The 15,992-nt window shown below is 38.2% G+C and overlaps 2 protein-coding genes across 48 annotated transcripts in view; both read right to left on the bottom strand.

Annotated features, from left to right (window-relative positions):
* Positions 1 to 15,992, bottom strand: part of ABI3BP (ABI family member 3 binding protein) — a 302,331-nt gene that overhangs the window by 121,498 nt on the left and 164,841 nt on the right. For 21 of the 47 annotated variants that reach the window (XM_052664447.1, XM_052664384.1, XM_052664456.1 and 18 more), the window contains exon 1: positions 7,471 to 7,662. The exons of 1 other annotated variant lie outside the window; for it this stretch is intronic. In XM_052664447.1, coding sequence (XP_052520407.1) covers positions 7,471 to 7,549 — 79 coding nt within the window. In that variant the 5' untranslated portion in view covers positions 7,550 to 7,662. Of the gene's footprint in view, positions 1 to 7,470; positions 7,667 to 15,992 lie in introns of those variants that run through there. 25 more of the 47 variants (XM_052664627.1, XM_052664615.1, XM_052664642.1 and 22 more) reach the window with 3 other exon arrangements.
* RPL24 (ribosomal protein L24) overlaps positions 1 to 15,992 on the bottom strand; it is a 304,494-nt gene that overhangs the window by 65,767 nt on the left and 222,735 nt on the right. The gene's annotated exons all lie outside the window — the stretch shown is intronic.

Raw genomic sequence — 15,992 nt, forward strand, 5'->3', positions numbered from 1 at the left:
CTTATGCATCATAGAAAGAAAAATTAACATGAATAATAAATGTAGAGCAGTGGCAAGGAGCTGACAAAAGGAGATTTTTTTTCCTCTGTTCATGCTCAAAAATAACATTATCCCACACACACTTCAGTACACTAAAATTGGCCAGGCTCCCAAAGCATTAATTATGTAGACTCATACCAAGAACTCTGTGCTGTTTATAGATTTATGAACTGATGCCACAACTGGTTTTGATGGGAGAGAATACTACAGCTTCTAACTGCTTCATTGAATTATGCTTTTCCTGAGCAGATTTCAAGAATAATGTGAAACACTAGTAGTACACAAAAAAAAGCAGAAGTAACACTACAAATTCCCTCGCACTTTAAGAATCCACTTTGTCATTAGCTCTCTGGCTTGAACGAGGCCCTGCGTGCCCAATTTTAGCATAGCTAGCACCTCCAGAAGCTAGCATCCCAACTCTTTACTTTTATTTTTTTCCAGTAACTCTGAAGTAGTGAAGATTCTGAGTTGACGTTCCTACTGTAACCATCCTTATGTAACCTTGCTTGTATATCCTCTAATTTTGGTTACATCGCTTTGGTTAGGCAATGATCACAAAAACACTGATTTCTGGTGGCCGAAGTATAATCGCAACTTCATCAGCAGTAGAAATGCAGCTGATGGTTCAAAAGTTTGACCTGTTCTTACTTTGCCATATCTCACACTGATTTGCTCAAGTGGGAAGGCTTAGGATTGATCTGGTCAAAGTGTAATGACATGATCAGTACATTTTGAGGGACTGGTCTGGTCCTCTCCTACACAAAGGCTTGATTCTTGCCAGGAGTCATTTTCATGAACACTATCCTCAAAACACAATAAGATAGATAATAATTTCCTAAAGCATACTCATAGAACATACACCTAGCCTATTTTACAGAAAACCTAGTTTCTAAGCAATGGCGTTTGATCTAGGGCATGCCAGGCAAGCATGGGTAGAATCCGATCTGTTTCTGGCTGCCCTCTTTCACTATGGACTGGACTCTTTTCCTTACAGTATCCTATTTATAGCTACTGCCTTTTCAGAACACAGATATCTGTCTTTCTTCATAGAAAGACACTGTTTTGCAGTCTATGCCAGGGAGCATCTCAGACCATCTCCCACAAAAAGACAAAGTTTATAACATTCCACACCAGCAGATGTATTCAGTTCACCATCACTTTCAAGTCTGCACTTGAATTTCCCCAAGGAAAAGAAATCCACTAGGACCTGCACGAACAGTTCTGACTGGCAGGTTACTGCTAGCCATTTGTTCCCCCTGGAGCAGACAGCTTTCTGTTTCCACATGCAATGTGTAGAACATGCTTGGTAAGACCAAACGCTCCAAAGCATCAGACCCAGGGACTGTCCATAGCACCAGCTCTCAACAGATATGTAGACTGACGTGTATCCACTGCATCCACAGATGGGTCTGGCCAAACAGCAGCAGTATCATCAGCTTACAGACCTTCCTCAAGTGAGTCAAATAGGTTGCACTGTTCAAATGGCTAGATACAAAAGATGGCATTAAAAGTACACTGAAAAGTAATAGTCTGAAAGAGATACTTGGGAATTTGAAAATCAAAGTGAAGAAGTGGACGATTATACAGATCACCCAGCACTGAGATCATTTTAGAGGCCTTCAAATGTTCTGGAATTTAATCCTGGCAGAACCCACCCACATCTGTTACTGTCATGTCACTGACAGAGCCAGCATAAAAATGGAAATCTGGTATTACAGATTATCTTTGGACTTGGCAGTCTGACACTCAGCACCAAGTTTTGATATATTTTCATGCAATCTTAGAACAGAACTGTCTTTATGATAAGCTATCTTTGATTGAATGAACAGCTACAGTGCCAGAATTCTTAAGGGTTGTTTTCACTTTCAACAAAGGAGGAGACAAATTTGCCATGACATCTCTACTGAATAAAAACCCTAGTTACTCAGTCACACCAGATATAGGATTCCTTTGAGATTTCTCAAATGACTTTGTCATGATGCACCATTAAACAAAACAGAACTATTTCACACAAACCTGATTATGAGTACATGCATCACTAGAAAGAGAATTTGGCAATGAAATTGATTCCACCATTTCTTATAGTGTAGTAGGGACTCTGGAACCTCAGTTCAGCAGGTTGTGATTTGGAGAATAAAGAGATGCAGTGGAATTTAGGCTTGCTTATCATTGCACATCGTTATCCCTCTTAATAGAATACTACCACTCATCTTAAAAATAACCAAAGATCAAAATATTTGGCATTTCTCTTTCCAGACATTAAAATAAATAAACAAATAAAAGGAAATCAGTTGTTTTGTCCAAACTGATTCTTTTTCATTACAGTATGTTTTCTGAAGGTTGAAGCATTGTGTATTTTGAAAAATAGTCCCCACAATGTTTTGTAAACTGTGGGGAAATAAACATATGAGAAGCATGTCTTTTCACTATTCTTGAAATATTTTGACACGACACCTCCTTCATATGTTCAAATCAATACATTTCAATCTTTTTCCTACTTTACATTTTCTGTTCTTTTACCCTACAGATACCAGAGGGGTGCTGTTTAGTTGCATGTGGCACAAAAATTTAAAGATTAACTTGGTTGTTGTAGTACAGTGACTATGATGCATTGTAATAACTCAACGTTGTTTTAACTACTTGACACCAGTAAGTAAAAACACATGCTGTTCAATCTCTGGTTAGGAAGAAGGATTACATAGCATAGCACAGGCAACAAATTTAGCAGTGAATTAAATTAGTCCATTCCTTTCCTAAGTGTCAATGGTAAGTTTGGAATTGTAGTGTAAATGTCGTGTTCTCGCAAAGGGATATCAGTTATACTTTCCATAACCAATAGCTAAAATCTGGTTTTATCTGCAATAGTTCCTAACATTTCTCTACACTTACCGAACAAAAAGATAAATTAAAACTACTATTTTCTCCACTTATCCCCACAGATGCCAACTGCAGAAACAAGAAAGTTTGGGATCTGGTTTTCCCTGTGTAAGTCTGTAAATCAGCATTTTTCACATGGTCCCGTGAGACATCTCAAGTATATTCCTTTCCCCCTTAGAAGGCAGCAACAAGGAATTAAGGTGAATTAAGGTTTCCCTAGTGTTTCCTGGAAAGCAGAACAGGACAGGCCTGACTCCTGGAAAGTGGAACAAGGATGGGCCTGAATTCCAGTCTACCTGATGACTAATTCAAATAGTAGGAAAGCCACAAGGTCAGAAACACAGCAAAATAAATAAATGAATAACATTTCTTTTTTGAAAAAGTTTTAAAGTTAGAAGTTTATAAAAAGGGCTCAACTCCAAATTCTTTTCAGCTCTAACAAAGGAAAACAGAACATGAAGATATACAAAAACTATCAGAAACAGATTATAGTGAAAAAGTGCAGTTCTATGCACATCTGTGTTGTAACTGGAAAGTCAATTGGTGAAGTCAAAACCATGAAATGCTGTTTTACCAAACACTAAGAACTTGTTCCACCACTGTTGCCTTAAACAACATCTGTATTGGGTCCAGCTGGAATAATACCAGTGAAACACAGTTTACAAGGCAGTACAGACTTGTGGATTATGTCCTTTAACTTGTTTATTCTCGATTCTGTGGCTTTGCTTTTTTTCATCTCCCTCTCAAATTCAGGATGCTCTTCTTACTAATTCATCCTCTAAAGGTAAGGCTTTTTCTTTGCATCAGTTCCTGTCCAGAAAGGCCACACTGTCTTCACCAGGGATGGAACATTAATGCTTCATGGAATCATAAAAATCAGAGAAAGTATGACAAATAATAACTCTGACACCTATGCACCACAACTGTTTCCTCTTATGAATCATTTGCATCAGTAAAATATTCCAAGTATAACAGTGCTGAAGTGAAGCATTACACACTGTATAGCACTGGCTTAGTGGAAAAAAGAAGAGATAACATCAAGTAAAAAATGCCCAAGCCTCTCTCCTTTCTGATGAAACAAAAAACTCTAGAAGCTAGGTATAGCTGAAGGAGCAGTGGCTCAAATACTTGACAGAAGAAGGTACCTAAAATACCAGCATTTCCTGCTCTGAGGTTTTGTGACCCCACACATAGACAGCACTTGCATGGACTACAGAACTTTTTCAGCAACTGAAAAACAAACATAATAGTAAAGAAAGTATTGCTTTTATGGCAAACCAACTTTTTCTTTTCAATTAAACCTGTATTTACACAATATGTGTATATACTGCAAAATCTTACAATAGCCAAGAGTCTGACACAAAGTTGTGACACAGCTTATAACCAACTCATCATTTGTTCTTTGGTACAGTGAATGTGGCGAAAAATTACCAGACAAATAATGTTCATCCGTACTGAGGCCACGATAACATCACCAGAAATACACATAGGCCTGTTTTCTACGTAAATAAAACTACAGAACATATAGAATCACCATGAAGTTTCTGTGGGACATCTGCACCAAGTGCAGGAAGGGAGGCTGCACAGAGCAGAGTGCAATAACCCTTCTACACAGCTAGCAGTGGTGGAGCTGATATACCCCAGGGTTGGCCCTTAGGGCTGCCAGGGCATTCTGCTGGATCACACTCAACTTGCCAACAGCCAGAGCCCCCAGTTTCCTTTGTATGAGGTTGTTCTTCAGCCTCACGTCCCCTGTTTGTGCACGGATCCAGGGTTGCCCAGTGCAGAATCCAGTGCCTAGGTGCAGAATTCAGCACTTGCTCTTGTTGACTTTCACATGATTGTTGATTGCCCAGCCCTCTGAGTCAAAGTAGTTAAAATAATTTATTGGTAAAGAACATTTGAGAACAGCAACAACACTTTCTTTGTCATTCTACACAAATCAATGCTTGTGGAGGTGAAAGCTAAAACACATATATTTGGTGTAGTGAACCATATGTGTTCTAGCTTCCCGAACAGCACATCCATACAAAACCTCTGCAATAGTTCTGAAAGTCACTGACATCTGAAGGGTGTATTGGCACTGTTCCTTTGCAGCTGCGGGAGGCAAGATGTTCTTTCCACCTTCTATCACTAAAAGGAAATCCCAGTCCACAAGACCAGAGATCTCCTGGAGAGATAAATTGAGCACACGAATTCCAAAGCAATATTAAGAATGAAAAGAGAACTTGTTCACGAGTCTGTACATAATTACAAAGCAAAATCAGTTAGATTATTGTCCCTCAAGTTATCAAGTTGACTCCACTGGTCCCTGTGGAGGCTCAATTAAGTAGCTTGCAACTTGAAGAGGAAAGCAGCTCAGTGAATTTTATAGAATACTACCACTCATTCTAAAACTACCTAAAGACTGAAATATACTCTTGATTAGGAAAACATTCTGTATGTTCTGCCAAACAGAAGAGCATTGTAGACAAAGACAATTCTTTGCACATTTTCAGACAACAGGTAAGTACTAAAATACTTTGTTCAACAGTCTAATGTAAATACTAATCCGCGATGTTGCGGAAAAAAAAAGTTGATATTTTAACACTGCAATGGGAGAACCTTCAGAATCATAGAATCAGAAAGTCATTTGAGTTGGAAGGGACCCTTAAAGGTCATCTAGTCCAACTCCCCTGCAATGAACCTTAAAGGTCATCTAGTCCAACTCCCCTGCAATGAACAGGGATACCTACAGCTAGGTTGCTCATCCCCCTCAAGCCTTGCCTTCTATGTCCCCAAGGATGTGGCATTCACTGCCTTTCTGGGCACTCCGTGCCAGTAGCTCACCACCCTTTGAAGAACTATTTCACTGACATGAAATGAAGTTTCCACCTGCAGCTGTATGCATTTGGCAAGCAGACCTTCACTTCTGCAATGTTATTTTAGGACAGTAAAAAAAAAAAAAAAATGTATCCCAGAATTAATCTTACACTGACTGCAGAGGATCAGTAACTTTGTCTGAAATTCACAGTAAATTTAAAGCAATCATTCTAAGTTAGCAGAATATCAAATGAAACTATTTAAAATGACAAATACCAGAAAATTTTCTTCCTTCAAAACTGACAATACATAGAATGTTCCTCTCTGTCCAGTACAATTTTCTGCTATGAGAACTGCTACAGTAATTTACTTATAGAAGGCTTTTTGGTTAAAGCTCATGTCTTGCAGTCTATTCAACATGAATGAGAACAGTACTGTCAACTGCTAGCAGTTGATACTCTACAGTATCAACTGCTCACAGTTCATTACTCCACATGAACAGTATGCAGAAAACTCCACACTGAGTCCAGAAGATGAGCTTAAAAAGTAGCAGTAACTTTCAGAAAAGCATCCAAAGAAAAAAAAAGAAAACCTAAAAAATAAAGGATGGGAGGAACAGGAGCTTGAAAATCATAAAATGGCCTGGGTTGAAAAGGACCACAATGATCATCCAGTTTCAACCCCCCTGCTATGTGCAGGGTTGCCAACCAGCAGACCAGGCTGCCCAGTGCCACATCCAGCCTCTCTTTCCCCCAGTCACCTCTCCCCAAAATTTTTAGGTTCCCCACCAGTGAATCTCATAGGAAGCCCCAAAAGTGCTGATTTCTTACTAAATATTGTCATATGGAACTAAACCACATCTTCCTTTTATAACTGTTCCTGGTTGCAGCATATTGCAGATGTAAAATCCATTACAAAGCACAGTGCACTCAGGCAAGCACATCTACAAAGCAAGAGCAATACGTGCAGTACAGAAACAGTTGTGAAAGTGCTGCTTAATGCCAAAGTACTACAAAGTGCTTTACGATCTAGATACAAAAAATATTTCATTTTATGCGAAGACTGTTCTTTCTGCAGCATTAAGTGCTAGTAAAAAGACAACACTGCATAGATTACATTAGCAAAGAAGATAAAGGATTCCTACCATTTATGTAAACCTATTGTACCTCCAGACTCCAGGAGAGAGGAAGAGTTAAATATTCTCAAAGGTCAGGGAATATATTTTTCTTGTGGAAAGAACAGTTTGAAATGTAATTGTTTTTAATAATCATGTTTTTCTCTCTCAAAATGCATGCAGTCTGACCTATAAAAGTAATTTCCTATCCAAATGCTAATGGTAGATAGAAATGGAAAGCATAAAAGTTATTTTGAGACAGAGCTGAAATCATCTGCCAGCAGCACAGAATGCTTTCTTAAGTCACATTTTCTTTAAGATCCTACACCAGAAACCTTCACAACACTGTTCAAATCATGATAAATAGAGTTATACTGTTTCACAGTAGTTGTCATAGTCACAAGATTAAATAAAAGCATTTCTAATTGTTTTATTCAGGAGCTCTAAAGTAACTCTCTGGTGCTTGGACCTTGGACCCTGTTGACTGATCTTCTTTTATCTTTTTAGTTATCTCAATCTTTCCTATCTTGTTGAAAGCAAATTTCCATGGAGAACACAAGCATTAGAAACAAACAAACAAAAACCCAACAGCAGAAGAAAAACAAATGAAACCCCAGAAAGTTGTCATAGTTACTTGCCTCTGGGCAATTTCTGAGCACTTCCCAGGTTTACTGCAATATATCCACAGAAAAGGAGAAGGACCAATCTTGGCATCATGGTTACAAACCCAAGCTCACACCGTGAATGATTCTGACAGGTATCACACCAAAGCACTGCAGCTGCATTTAAGGGAACGGTTCTCTCTGTGACAAGAGGCAGCAACACTTTGACACAAGCGTAGTTCACACAGTGGGAGGAGACAGGATGACATCATTCACTCCCACTGGAAAAGGAGAATTAGCAGTGAAAAAAAAAAAAAAAAAAAGATTATCAGGCTCCCCCTACAATCATCTTGTGCTTTTTTTTTTTTTTCCACAGGGTCCCTCCACCTCATAGGATAGATTCTTGACTGGTCATTTAAATTTCACACAAATTTCACACAAATAAAATCAGACGTTTCAAAACCTTCATTAACTGAAAACTGTTCCATGAAATATTTTCACTGCTTTATCCAAGAAAGCTGGACTTAACCTGCAAAATTAGCATTCACGCTGCTCAGACATCTGCTGTTCTATGGAACTCAACATTTCTGCAATTTCAAGATTTTGCTTCGGATTTCTAGACTTGGCTTTCCTTCATGCAAAATTAATACCACTTACGCTTGACTTGACATTATAAATAGGCAAGATAAATATTTATTCAGTGAAAGATTTGTGTTTTCAAAACTAAACATTCTTTTTCTTTTTTTTAATACAGGATTTTGTCACTTTGTACACGGCTGTTGAGTCACTGGGAAGAATACTCAGTAAAAGCAGAAAGGCAATGCATCTGCCAGAGGTGAGACCCTCTCATTAACTATATAATTGTAAATGTAAAAAAAATACCATTAGTTAATTCCACTAAAATCTATTTCACTCCACAATGAGCCAAATAGGCATAATATTTGGTCTTTCCCATAACTAAGAGGGTGGAAAGAAAAGGGTGGAGCAAAATAAAAAGATTACAAATGAATAAGGAAGAATTTGGTCTCTGCATAAGGAAAAGCAGAGCCAAAGAGGTTACACTTATTAAACTAAACAGTGATCTCTCTCTCTCTGCTCCCTGTCATTGCTCTTCCTCATCAAAAACACAAGAAAATATTTTTCTGATTTACTAATTCAAATCTGGGAATAGTGAGTTGAAAGTCAACATTATAGGCAGACCCCTATGGAAATTTCCATACACCATTAACACAAGGGTCTTTGTGAGGATATAGACTCTGAAAGTGGGTTGTTTTATATGAGTGCTATGAATAGATAAATGCAGCAGCTACAATTTGGATGAGATGTAAAGATATTAAAAAGGACATGGGGATGGATAGCAGTGTCCAAAAACACTGACCACACCTGGTGGCCAAAGTGTTCCAAGTGACAGAAAGCACAGAAAGCTGGATACACATAGAAAATTTGTTGTAGTCTTTTTTCCTTTTTTTTTTTTTTTTTTTTTTAATTAAATAAAATGCTTTTTAAAGAAATGTTCCATGAAGCATATCCTGTTTCTTCCATTTCAAAATTAAAAAAGAAAACTGATTGTTTGACGGAGTAGTTTCTTAAGAGAAGGGATGGGAAAATTAATTCTGGATCACACATGGCTATCTTTTTAGTACTGCAAAGTGGACTCTATTGGCTTGTCTCATGGCCAACTAACTCTCCTTTTAAAGATCACAGAACACCTTTCAACAAACTATACAAAGGCCAGTTTCAATTCAGGAAAATCTCAGAGAAACATACTTCTATTTGGCTATCTAACAACACAGATTTTATTCCATTTTACAGAGATAAATAAACTCCCATTCCTGCTATCATAACCACTTGCTTCCCTGCTGCCAGTTCCACCTTTCCTCTTCCTTCTATGCACTATCCAAACAATTCTTCTTTGTTTGGTGTGCCAAATACTTAACCTTCCCCTTGAAATTCTGGCAGACTCCAGGTCTCTTCCTCTCTGATCTTTCCTGTAGATAATAGCTCAGGTCAGCCCAGAATTTAAAGAACCATATCACAATGCATTTCCTTCCATCTTATCAAGTACATGTTTCATCAGAGGCAATTATATATTGATAAGTAGATGCAAGCATAAATTTATGTCAAACATACTCTGAGAGTCCGAACTCACTAGTACAACATTCTCTTTTTCCAGTGTGCTCCCTCCATCTGTATCATCCATGTAATAAGTGATTTTGTACGCTACTTTTCTTATAGGACTGGCCTTTTGTAGGAAACTTCTGTTGCACAAAACAAATGGAAAAAACACACCTATTTCTGCTTTCCTCTTTCCTAAATCCTTCTGCAGTTCACTGAATGCTGCATGCTACAGTGAAAGAACAACCACAGGAACAGACTGAGTTCCTGGGTTCAGGTATTGCATTTCTCTTGTTGGAGAGCTGCTCCACAATCTGCATTTAAACAGAGGCAGTCTCTGGTTTCATTTCACAGAAACAAAATTTGTACATCACACTTCACAACAGAAATTATCTAACACAGAAGTTCCTCAGGATTCTCTCATCCACACAATCCTGAAATTAAATTACCCATTTTTGACTACTACAATCGCATCAGGAGAGGATTAAATGCAGGAGGCTCAGTTTTGTGCTGATAAACCTTAGCAAAAAGGCAAGAAAAATGAGGTAAGAACAGTTATGAAAAGTTTCAGATCACATTTGTTCAGGAAAAGTAATGTAAAAGGCAAAAGATTTGGCCCCCTAACAGCTCCTCCTCTTCAGCACCACATTAATGCTTAAGTAACAGAGACAAATACTCAAACGTTTACTTGCTTACCTCAGCTTTCACTGGGTCTCTCTGGGGCAGATCTCAAAAACAGAGATTCCAACAAGATGGTATCACTGCTAGTCTGGGAGCAGAACAGAGCTTTTCGAGTTCTATTTTAATAGTTCCCAGACCAGCGATTATAGTAAAAACAAGACTAAAGGAAGGAAAAGAGAAAGGTGGGGGAACAGAGGCTGGGGAGAGCAGGAGATGGGATTTTACATTTTGTTTCCAAATACAAATATTCCTTTGTTGAAATTTGGGCTCAGTTCTGTTTCATCTATCAGCCCTGATTATTTTGACAAGCCAAAGCCAAGGTGACTCAACTCCTTATTTTTCTAATCTAAAACAGGGCAAATGTGTAAAACAACCTTAAAAAATGAAATCCTCTCATCCTTCTGTAAAGCGCAGTAATAGAGCATTGAGTTCACTAGGTGTAAAAGCTTACTTTTTGCACACTTGATCCATCTTCATCACAGTAAGGTGTGTGTATACTATATCCTCCAACAGTGTTGTCAAGTGAGAAATGCCTGTCATACAATATGCTATGTAAATGTTAATTATTATAATCATTTTCTTGCACATGACTCAATTATTGGTCTCCTTTTCTTACAAATGTCACAGGACCTACAGAAAGACACCAAAGAGTATTCTTACCGAGGTGTTGCACGAAAGGAAAAAGAAAATCATTCCTCTTCTGAGAGGATACAATTAGCTTTTCTTCCTCATCCTTCTTTTCTTACTACCAGGCGCAAATTTTTGAACTCTCATGTTAACACAAGTACTTCATAGCTTGCTAATCTGTTGGTCAAAAGTGAGGTGAGATGTACTCCTATTTAGCAGCATATTTATGACACTGTCAGTGGATTATTGCAGCCTCATCCCAAACTGAGTTTCACATCTCAAAATTAGTGAAATCAGAGACAAAATTGAATGGAGGAAAAGTAGTCAAAAGGCATGAGCAGAATGAGAGCAGGGCTCTCGTGACCATTTATTCTATGGTTTATCAACTGTTCCAGCATTCACTCATTTGACGCTTGTAATCTCATACAGTGACTCATCTTTACTAGCAGGCTGTGTGTTTCTCCAAAGTTCTGCATGACATGGAGTGAGGTAACAAAGGCATTTTTTATTTTCTCAATGAGTTTATTATTTTATCTTGATGCATTCTTCGTTACTCAACACAGTTTGCTTGGTGCTGCACTTTCTCCTACGTTATCATTACTCAATACATAAAGATGGAGAATCAGTGTAATCCCAGATTTTCAACTCTACCCTGATCTCAGTATTTTTGCCTTATTTTACTTGGGCTTTATTTTGTCTTTTATTAATTATTTCTTAGTATTCCAAAACTCTGTAATCACCTGTAATTTTGTGTGTTTTCTGTCACGTTATGTATTGTGTTGCTATCTTTTAAAGGAGCCCAGGACCATGCTGACTTGCTGTGTTGTCAGAGCTCACTGCTGGCTCCAGTGCATTTTGCTATCCACCAAGATCCCCAGATCCCTTCCAGCAGAGCTCCTCCTCAACCAATCAGATCCCAGCCTATGTCATTGGAGGGGTTCTTCCCGCTCAAGTGCAAGACTTTGCAGCTGTGCTTGCTGAATTTTCTAAGACTCCTGTTGGCCCATTTCTCTAGTATGTCTAGGTTGCTCTGGATGAAAGCATTGCCCTCAAGAGTATTACCATGTTGTCCCAATTTTGTGTCCCTTGAAAATTTGACAAGAGTCCAGTTATCACCTCCAGGTCACTGACAAAAAAGTTACTGGACAGGTCCTAAGATGTGGTACTCCCCATTTTATCAGCATTCAGGTACAGCATAATCCATTAACCACAGCTTTCTGATGCCAATCATACAACCACTCACCTAATTAGCTGATCACACTTTGTATGAACTGAAAATATACAGAAGTATATTCTGTAAAACACATTCTGTCTGTGCTATAATGATTTTGAAACACTACTGAGAAGACAATTTCTTTGAACAAGTACTCAATACATATAAATACTTATCTAAAGAGCTCCTTCTGTGAAGTCTTCCTCATTGCTGATACATCTTAACAGAAATAAATTGTCTAACCTTATACAATACCTGTAGCAAAACCCAGCCCATCCTTTCAAGCACTGTATAGTTACTGAGTACTGAAAGACATCGCTGCCTGAAGAAAGCTACTTTCATATCAGAAGATAATCATCAACATATTTGTGCCACTTGAGACAGTTAACACAAATGCAGCCTTTCCATTAATGGAATGTCTCTTCTGCAACATTTGTCCCAAATGTGTCCTGTCCATATCTCTATTTCCACAATATCTTTAAATGCTTTGAATACTTTTTTTTTTCATAAACAGTATCTGTCTGTACTAAAATGCAGGCAAATGCAAAGAGCAAAAGACATAAAGGCATGCAACAATAACAAACTCCTCCAACACAATAACTGCATGAATCAAAATGGATCTCAAACTTACACTTTCTTGGAATTAGACTGAATTTAGGATAGCCTAAGTAATTCTGGATTACAACTGAGTGACTCAAAACAAGCTTAGAAATCTCAGTATCACAACTGTAATGATTGAAAAAGACCTTTGGAGCTCAGTTCTACCTCCCTGCTAAAGCGAGTTCCACACAGTAGGCCACACAGAAAATCATCCTTGTGGGTTTTGATCTTTAGAGAAGGAAATAGGTCAATTTTAGACAGTTTGCGTTGGAAGATATGCTTCACTGTCCATGCTGTACAGAGTCTGTCTCTCAGTATTTCATTACAACCTTCCACCGCAAAATTCAGCCTTCCCTGTCCTCTTGAATCCTCTCTTTGCAATATATTCCAGTTTGTGAAGATAACTTAAAATCACAGTCTAGATTAGTGAATTCAGCTGTGAAGTCTGGGGTCTATTATTACAGGGTAGGCTAGAACATGAATGTTGATGCCAGTGGTTGTTTACTTGATAAGATATATCTGTCTTTAGCATAGATTGGCAGAAGCATCTGCTTCTGAAGATAGCATTGAAATACAAATGACTGATTGCTCTGATGCTTACCAAGTTATACTATACTGGGTTTGTAAAGGAATATTAAGACACTATATCATATCACATCTTTCTGGTACAGATTTAGTCATTTCACATTTAGTTATCACTGCAATACAAACTTCTGTGCTGTAAATAACGATATCCCTTTCTCACTGCTCAGCCATATCCTAATCAACTACTTTAAACTTCCTTCTCTAACTTGCCATAGAGAGATATAACATACTTCCTTCTTTCTCAGTTTGGCCACATACTTTCTGAGCCCTAGGCTTGTTCTCTGGATTCTTCTTTAGCGCTCTTACCAAAAGACTGCAATTCACGATGTCACCCCTAACGCCCTGATCAGCAATGCCACTTCTCGACGCCAGAGGGCATGCCCGAGATAACTTTCAGGCAGCACAGAGTCAGCGTTTGTCGAACCTCAAACAACCTCTCATCAACAGTGACTAATTCTACAAAAAGTCATTGGAGAGAAGAAAGGAGCAGGTGGATGAAGTATCTGGGCTTGGGACAGCACATTTTTTTCCAAGGTCAACAAAAGCAACTGTGGTTTAAAACTTTGGGATGACTGACATCTATCTGCCAGTTTTTTACACCAAGTTGCCACCCAGCACACCTCTGCAGACCACACTGAAGATCTCAGAGCTAGCTAACGACAGAATGGAGGCAGAAAGTGAACTTCTCTTCTGTTCATAGATATTCTCCCTTGTATCAGAAAGAAGGCAATGGAAGTGAACTGTACAAGGTTGTTGCCTGCACTTGTAGCCTCTTCATAACTTGCTGTTGGAATTATGACAGCAAACAAGAACAGCAGAGTGCAGTTCAAAACTGACATACATTTTGCATCACTACAGATGGTGACCTAAAATAAACGTGACTCAATGCAGTGTCTGGCCCATTCCAGGGACAGCAGGTGCAGTGCAGCCGTATGCTGTGCGCATTTCCCTCCCCCCTCCCTTTTCCTGCATCAGTCATTGCAACATTCCATCAGAAAGCCAGGGGAAACCCTGGAAATAACTAGAGCAAGTAATAAAAGCAAAACATTGTTAACAGCCATGAAGATCAGTGAAGAAGTCTCACAGTGAGATGGAGAAAGACAACGGGATTTTTAGATTTATTAAAGGATGCTATTTTCTTGGCATAAAGAAATTATTTCTTTGGCGAGGATGCAGAGAGATGATGAATTGTATGCAAAGACAGAAGGGAAATAATTCATGTTTGTTCCCCTCTTCTTATGAGTCATTTTGGCCTAAAAACGTCTTCCAGAAACTTTTAGACTGAATTTGGCTATATTAGGCTACAGTGAACATCACCAAGCTTATCAGTTTCAGAGCATTGTGAATAACTTTGAAATGTGGTTGCCAGTCACTACTATGGATATAATTTATCCATTTAGAAAACAATATAAAACATACACTTCATTTTAAGCTGAAAAGGCATCTAGCCATATGAAACTCCCAGAGTTCAGGATCTATCTTAGAATACCAATTGCCAGAAGTGAAATTCTGAACTGTTTGATCATTTAAAAATCTTATAAAAACATTTTCTAATAAATCTGGATTCTGTTTTGTGAATGGTAGCAGGCAGAATGTCTTGAACCTGCTTGTGCCTGAAAGACCATCAAGGAACATCGACAGGAAGTTTTCAAGAGCTTTTCAGTCTGTGGAAACAGAGAACTGCTACAGAGCAGACAACCTGGAATACAGCCAGGTGTAACAGTACTTTTGGAAAATTTCTTCTTGTGTATTTTTCTTTTTTAATGAGTTGATAGTAGTATTTACCTAATAGGATCAGCATCTGTGTTTCTTTTATGCCAATCAGAAGTAAATGCACAGAACCATTCAACCATTCACACAAACCCATAGCTCATTTCAATACATCTTCCCACAAAAATAATGTTTTTCTGTCTTCATAGCTGACAGGATATAGATTAAAGTGCTGTTAAGGAGCACAAAGTGTCAGATGACCCTCAACTACGAATTCCTCTGTTTAGTCATAAGATAACACTGCTAGTTCAATAACAGTACTCTGCCTGCATCAGTCACAAAACAGGATATTTTTCAAGAGAAAAAAAGATGACTTTTTCTAAGCTATCTGTGGTTCCTCTGTAGACCAGGTTAACTGGAACTCTGAGCAAGTGTATTACTGTGTTGGCACTTGCCTGCCATTGCTATCAATCAGTTCACAACAGAGATGTATGCAGAGGATTTGCGCTACTCTCAAATTAAGAACAATTTGAAACACAAAAACAAGTCTTCTGGATAGTACCCTTAGATGCCAAGATGCAAAAAGCCACGCAGTAACTGCATATATTGTTAGTCCCTACCAAAAAAAGGGAGATTTGGGCAACTTCAGACATACCCAATTCTTCTCCAAATGGAAAATGTAATATGAATAAAATTACATTGATTAATATATTTTTTAAATGAGGCTTTCTTTATTTATTTTTGTTATTTATATCGGTATCTGCTACACCAAAGATAGAGCAGAAGTAGCCCTCATATATGTGAACCACTTGTTGAGAACATATGCACAAAACATTGGCATATGCCAACCCATCAGTATATTGATTTTCAAATTTCTTCTCATAATTAACAGTAAGAGAAACACACAGCCAATTCCAATATTTGTTCCATTCTTTCCTTTCCAGGTTATAAAGAGCTTGCTCTATCCTCTCCAATCGACTGGAAAAAACTCTTTTACATAAAAGCTGCTAGCAAAGAAATTGCTCAT

This window comes from Tympanuchus pallidicinctus, unplaced genomic scaffold (genome assembly GCF_026119805.1).
Source record: "Tympanuchus pallidicinctus isolate F22 unplaced genomic scaffold, pur_lepc_1.0 scaffold10, whole genome shotgun sequence".
Lineage (NCBI taxonomy): Eukaryota > Metazoa > Chordata > Aves > Galliformes > Phasianidae > Tympanuchus > Tympanuchus pallidicinctus.